At 47.9% G+C, this 7,266-nt stretch overlaps 1 protein-coding gene across 2 annotated transcripts in view; it reads right to left on the bottom strand.

Annotated features, from left to right (window-relative positions):
* Nucleotides 1-682: 682 nt before the first annotated feature.
* The window catches only part of HS3ST1 (heparan sulfate-glucosamine 3-sulfotransferase 1), a 30,223-nt gene continuing 23,639 nt past the window's right edge, over nucleotides 683-7,266 (bottom strand). For both annotated transcript variants that reach the window (XM_006217909.3, XM_015250900.2), the window contains one exon: nucleotides 683-2,204. In XM_006217909.3, coding sequence (XP_006217971.1) covers nucleotides 1,159-2,094 — 936 coding nt within the window. In that variant the 5' untranslated portion in view covers nucleotides 2,095-2,204 and the 3' untranslated portion in view covers nucleotides 683-1,158. The remainder of the gene's footprint in view (nucleotides 2,205-7,266) is intronic.

Here is a 7,266-nt window from a genome sequence, read left to right as displayed (position 1 = left end):
ACCTAGTTGCTCGAGGCAGAAGTGAAACTGAAACCAGGCCTCTCCCCTCGCCTCTTGGAGCAGGTGCGAGGCATTGCGTGTCCTCTACACCCTGCTTTGCATTTTTCTCTTTTCCATTTTAACCCTTGGGAGTTTAAACGTCTTTTCACCTTCAGGACTCCAAATTCGGAGTTGATTTTTAAACATATCCAAGCTTATGTCTCAAAGTGTATGGAATATATGGCTATACATGCATATTAATCTTTCAGGGGTTAGATTAATAGACTCTCAACTCAAGCAAATGGTTACCCCTTTAGTCAGCTTTTCAAAGAATCTACAAGATGGGGACATACATAGAGTTTGCAATTCCTCTTTTCTATTCTCTGTGGCTTTCCAGAGACCCACTGCCAGCTGGCAGCCCGGAGACCATTCTGAAGGCTGGTAACCACTGTTGGGAGTTTCACCGATGGCTGCAATCAGATGTAAGTGTAAGCCTTCTTTAAGGCAAGACTTTTGTTAGTTATTAACACTTTCCCAGCCTTAATTGCTTTGTCCACTTTGAGTTTACACGGTATTAAAATCCACACTCAGGTACCTGCTGAAGTTGGGAATGGGTGAAACTGGCATCTCCCAAGAATAAGAGGGGACCTCAGGGAAGATTAATCTCACAATGCAAGTAAAAAACAAATCTGATGACCACAGCGAGGGATTAAAAATTTAAAAGGCAATGAAGAAAGGAGAGGAGAAAATTACACAATAGCTGTGAAAAACATTTTTTTTTTTTGAGTAACAAAGGAATATAGATTGTTCTATAGATTGCTCCCTAAGTGAACACAGACAAGCTATTTTGAGTTGGGGGCAAGTTAATTACCATCAAAAAAAAGGGAGCATCTCCAGATTTTTTTTTTAGCAGTGAAATATTTTAGTTCCTTCATATAGAGACATATTACACAATGTTAACATCCATGAAAAACAATACAAAATGCCCTCGATTTAACAAGTAGAAAAATATAACTAGTATATATGGCAGTTGTGAATCTAATACTGTACAGAAGTAATTTATGGATTTTACAAATAAATTATAGCTTAAACGCCCTTTTAAAATTCTTTGTTTCCCCCCTCCCCAGATGTACATCAGAACTTACAACAGGAAATGTTCCGAGCCTAGCTTATTGCAAATCAGTGCCAGTCAAATGTTCTGCCGACAAGCTCGAAGAATTTCTTATTTGGCTCGTGGAAATACTCGTGCAGTTTATTGAGGAGTTTGGGGTCGACCTGGGGGTGCGCCCGGCCTTTGGACTCGTGTAAGCAGCGGTCCCGGCCGCCGTCCCGCAGGCAGTAAAAGCCCTTGGTTTTGTTAAAGTAGAAGTTCGAGGCGTTGATCTGCGGCGACAGCTTCAGGAACCGCTCGACCTTCTGGATCTCGGGGAAAGGGTCCCTGATGAGGCGGTCGCCGTCGACGATGTGGATGCGGCGCAGCGGGAAGAAGCGCAGCCAGTTGTGCATGTGCACGTGGTACAGGCTGCGGTTGAGCGCCTTGTAGTCCACGTTGAGCCGGCCGTCGCGCACCAGGAACTCCTCGATGGACGGGTAGGGCTTGTGCTTCTGCACGTGGTTGTAGAACACTTGGGTGTAGTCGGACAGCACGCGCTCCGACGGGTCCCGCAGGATGAGCAGCAGCCGGATGGACGGGTTCATGCTGTGCACCCGCTCAGGCACTTGGGGCGACGTGAAGTACGCGGGGGTCTTCTCCACCGTGAGCTGGTGCGGGGAGGAGAAGGGCATCTGGCGGAGGTACCAGCCCAGGCCTTGGCTGTAATGCTCCTCCCAGTCGAAGAAGTGCACCTCGTTCTCCGCGGCCGCCACGTCGGGGTGCAGGCTGAGCATCTCCAGCAGCGCGCGGGTGCCGCCCTTGCGCACGCCGATGATGATGGTCTGCGGGAGCTGCTGGGCGGAGCCGTTGGGGGCCGCGCCCTCCGGGACCTCGCCCTGGAGGGTGGCTGCTTTCCCCACGAGCTCCTGCTGGCCCGGCTCCGCCCCGGACACGGCGGGGCGGGAAGGCACTGGCTGGAGCTGGACCGCCAGCATCACCGCGCCCAGGAGCAGCGCGGCCATGCTGGACACCACGGTGGCTTCACTGGGCCGGGCGCCGCTGGATCATGAAGCGCTGCCGCGGGGGGGTGCTTCCAGATCAGTGACACATGGGTGTCGCAGGCCTCCGATTACTAGGAAACAAAGGGGAAATTATTAACCCCGAATAAACGCTCGGCTTAGTCAAGCTGCCCACTCTGCTGTCTTGGGCATGGTTGTTCACCACCTTGGGGTGTTCTGTGTCTCTGTCCTGTGAAGCAGGAGTGGCAGTTTCTGTAGAAGGCAAGATAATAAATGTTTTAGGCTTCTGGGGACATGCAGTATCTATGGCAACTCCAACTATGCTGTTTGGCTCTAAAGCACCCAGAGAAAATGCACAGACGAATGGCTGTGGTTGTGTCCCAGTAAAACTTTATCGATGGACACTGACATTTGGACGTCATATAATTTCCACGGGTCATTAACTATTACTCTTCTTTCGATTCTTTTTCAAACATTTACATGTGCAGTGCTCTGTGGGCACAAAAGCAAGGCCAGGTTTGGCCTGCAGTCACAGTTTGCCAACCCGGGCGATAAAGGAAACAGTTGAGCAGGTCTTTTGGACCTCAGCCAACATCCGTGAAATAACTACTAGCTGCCAGCCCCCGGCAGAGGGGCCAGTGATGAGGGTACCAGAAAGAACAAAAACACCTCCATGCATGTGAAGTTTTACTGTTTATAAAGTGGTCTTGCAGTCGGCTTGGTGGATCGTCAGCATAACAAGGATGGGTAAGCGAGGAAGGCAGGACAGTTTTGGACGAGAGTCTTCCCCAAGGACACAAAAATTTAGTCCATTTCAAAATTCAAGGCCCACATTTAATACTCTACATGCAGGGCTCTTCCCATGAACTGCCTCCTTCGTTCCTTCTCCTCTTTACCCGTCTGAGATTCATCACATTTAGGCATGAAAGTCCCCCGTGGATGCAGGCCCTTCTGGGCTAGTTGGCATGGAGTCCCCAAAGGCAAACGAGCCATGGTTGATGTTTTTAGGGGGCTGATAAGCAGCACTCTGTGTTTGACCCTCTCCCGGAAAGAGGAGATTGGAAAGTCTCTTTTAAGTAATCTCTGTCTAAACACCGTTCAGGAAGAGCTGGAGACGGGCCCAGTTTGGGGACTGTGGGATTTGCAGAGCCAGACAAATGTTCTCTATCAAGAGGGCCCATCATCTTCTTTATGCCAAGTTTAAAATACCCTTTTTAGTTTAAAACGTGTCTAAAATATACAAACGAAGAACAACACTCAGGGCTTCCGTGTTTATGATCAGACCACTTGCTCCACCTCCCTCAGATCTAACTGTATGAGCTGGTTGGAAAGATGTACATAAACGACCAAGCAATGGAAAAGCTGGAAACCTTCAGAACATCACCGAACACTGGAAATGGAACTTGCAAAATCACCTGACATGTTATTCAGGGAAAAAACGAAAAAAAAAAGTTTAAAGAGGGCTGGCCAAACAAGATAGGTTCAAGGCTGGTCATACTGACTGGATGAGCTCAATTTAAGGGACCATTTGCTTTAGTCAACTGAACGTTTTAGTGCGTCTCAGTGAAATTCCATTTCCTTTTCAACAGCCCATGTGGGTCGACCCGATAGACCAACTGTGCTTGCCTTTACATGTCTGGGGTATGCGTGGGTGCATGTGCACTCGGGGGCTTGTGTCTGTGCATCGAATGCACACGTATGCCGGTGTGCGTGTGCAGGTGTGGCCTGCGCAGGGGGCGGGGTGGAGGGAGCGAGGGTAGCTTCTCCACGCTGGACAGCTGTACTCTTAGTGGTGGGCAGTGTTATCCCCACATCACAGCTCTGCGTCCAGACTCAGGAAGCAACCCAATCATGCAATGCCTGAGGGACAGAGTTGGAGCCCAGATCTGAACTTGATATTGTCTGACCATTCCTGCTCTCTCTACTCTTTTATGAGGCATCGTGGTGAGTCCAGTGCACATCTGAGCTCTTCTTCCTAAAGGAGAATTACCAGCAGACAGTGGGGAGAAGAAACTAAATACAGTTTGTTCTTTACAAAAGCAAAACAAAAAACAAACAAAAAAGCCTGTGTAGTTAGTACCTTAAAAGCTCCTCATTTACGTATAGTTTCTGAAAGTGTATATTTACTTGTTCTAATACTTCTACATTACACTTAAAAAATATTTGAGGTATATGGAAAAAAATTTAGTTGAAGCTGTATATGTATATGTGTCTTATGTATGAAAAATTTAGCTAAGTTTGATGTATATATATACATATATATTATGTATATACACACACATATATTTGTACATCTAAATATATATATAAAATGTATCACACACACATAGTGGCCACTGAGAACCAAGTGCCTCCTGCTGTAGGGTGACAGTGTGTGTCTCAGTGGCACAGTCAGAATTTCTGTGCCTTTAAGTAACACTCTCAGAAAAGGAAAGATGTCCAAGCTCAGGTGAATCTGTAAGCCAGGACATCTGGGCCACGCTGATCTTGACAATGGAGTGGTGAGCATCAGAGCAGAAGGGTGCTATTAAGTCCCTGCTTTTCATCTATGGGTAAGGAGGCCCTGAGGCGACGGGCCCAAGGTCACATGGAAAATTGGCGCCTAGAGGGTGTGACTCCTGCATCCCAGTTTGGTACTCTCTCTGCGAGTACTGCCATCTCCTTGGCACGTGATCTTAGCATAAAATCATGGTAACGTTTTAGGGGTCCTGAAGAAGAATTCCCCCCAAAATCCCAGCAGTGGCAAGCCCCAGCCACCAACTCCAGAATCAGTGGATACACAAGGCAAACACATACAGAACGGAGTCAAAATCCTTCATTTGTTCTGCTCAGGAGGAGGGTCTAAAGGAATTACACAGGGATCCTGACTCTAGTTTTGACTTTCATCGAAGTGACTTAACCTCTCTTAGCCTCAGTTTCTCATCTGTGACGTGGTAGTGATTCCACCTGCCTCAACTGGTTACTTTAGGACTTAAATGAGATGAGTTACCAGTGCTGTCCAACAGAAAAGCAACGGGAATCACATATGCGCTTTTTTCGTTTATTACACAAATATTTATTGAATGCATGCTACATCCCTAGCATTTTGGCTAAGCGAGGAGATGAATTCCCCAGTACCTGCTCCCCTCCATCATGCCAACCACAGCACCTTCCCCATCAGAGTCACTGCAGCAGATGAGTTGTGTAAATAAAAGTATAGCACACAGCTTTACCACATTCTCAGAAAAACTCAGATCTCCACAGGCGACCGAGAGATGCTCAGGAAGGTATCAGCAGCCCGTCTCAAAGGTGATAGTAACTGCTATTTATGTCCCTGACACTTAGTCATAGCTCATCCTATGACAGGTCATATCTTATTATTGCTTTTATTAGAGATGTTAAAATGACCCACCTATGTACTGGTACATTTTCCAGGAGCCCCATTAGAAAGAAATATTTGACTTACGTAACCCAGTGTATCCAAAATGTCATCACTCCAACACACCATCACTATATATAATCAAGGGGATATTTTTCATTTCTTTGTGTTTTACGTCTTCAAACTCCAGGGTGTATATATTTACTTTTACAGCACATCTCAAGGCCACAGGTGGCTGTTGGCAACTGAGGTGAACAGAGCACAGAGCACAGAGATGGACAACACTGGGAAGAGCTGCATTTCTTACTTGAAAGCTCTTTGACTGTGGAAAGTACTCTCTTAATAGTGAGACCTCTTACCCTGCTCACAAAATAGGAGCTTCCCAAACAAGAAAAAGACCAGGAAGACAAGTTTGAACTTGTAAGCAGCATAAAGATAAATTGATTTGTCTCCTTCCAGAAGTAAACTAGGCAATGCTAAGGGAATCTTCTGGAAGTCTGGAGCCCTGAGCCAACACGGGAACAGACACAGATGGTTCAGGAGCACCTGGAGCCCGGGGCCACATTCCTCCCAAAAACAATGAAGATGGCTACCACCTGCCACACCTGCTACTGAGCAGACGCTGGGCTGGCAGCTCTGCACACCGGACCCCTGTGATGCTGACCGCAGGTCCTCAAGAGAACTGATATCATTACAGCGAAGTGAGGCTCACAGACATTAAGTGGTTTGTCCACAAAGTTACAGATGAACTAGGATTCAAACTCAGTCTGAACAGGCAAAGTCAGGGAGCTCGCTGCTCCTTTCCCCGGGGGGAAGTACCCAGTTAGTCTACATGCAGGTGCTGGCTCCTTGGTGCGAGTCTCTGGTCCTGGTGAACCTTCACGCTGGGCACTGATTCTTTGATGAGGAACAAGATTCCTCAGAAGGGAACAGACTGGCTGGAGCATAAAATGAACCTTGTCCCTCCCTTTGGAGATGGATTAAAAGGTCCCACAGAGAGATCCAGCCCCTCTCTGTTCAGTCCCTTTTATCAGGGAGACCATTTTCTTCATCCTGCCATGATAAGCCAAGCCCTGAGTGTCAAGAATTTGAGAGTCTTTCCCATCAGCAGCAGCAGGCTTCCTTGGGCCCCTCTGCGAAGGTGCTGACCACGTGCCAGGCATGGGGAGTACACAGGAGAGGGCACAGGCTTTTCCAGGTGGAGGTCCCTTGCACTCGGGATTAAATCCAAACTCCTTTCCAGGCCTTCGGAGGAACCTAGGATGGGACCCGCCCGCCCTGCCCGCCTCAGCTGCTCCTTTAAGCCAAGCCCTGACCTTTCTGTTCTTTTGAACACACCAAGCTCATGCCAGCTCTGGGGCCTGGCATTTGCAACTCTCTCTTTCCAGGATGCTGGCCCCAGGCTTTCTGAGGCTGGCTCTCTCTTGTCAGATTTTATTTCAAATGCTGGCTTTCCCCGCCGCCACATCAGCCCACCCGCTCTCCTTTCATCACGTTCTTCCCCATCATCCTGTTTTATACTCCTCATATACACTCCAAAATTATATTTGCTTGTTGACTGTCTGCCTCTGCACCAGACAGTATCAGTTCAGAGCTCCTCTGTTGGTGTCCTGTATCTCTCTGTGGCATCCTCTGGGGCTGGCACGATCACCAGGACACAGCAGGTGCTAGAGAGCCTATTTGCTGAATGAACACGTCAAATGTGGTGGAAAGTTAGGCAAACGGCTGAAGGCACTGAGAAAGGCCTTCTATTCAATACTCCTGGGCATATATCTGGAGGAAACTATAATTCGAAAAGGCACATGCACCCCAGTGTT

This window comes from Vicugna pacos, chromosome 2, assembly GCF_048564905.1.
Source record: "Vicugna pacos chromosome 2, VicPac4, whole genome shotgun sequence".
Taxonomy (NCBI): domain Eukaryota; kingdom Metazoa; phylum Chordata; class Mammalia; order Artiodactyla; family Camelidae; genus Vicugna; species Vicugna pacos.
Note: the sequence above shows the minus strand (reverse complement) of the source record. Positions and strands in the feature narration are given on the sequence as shown.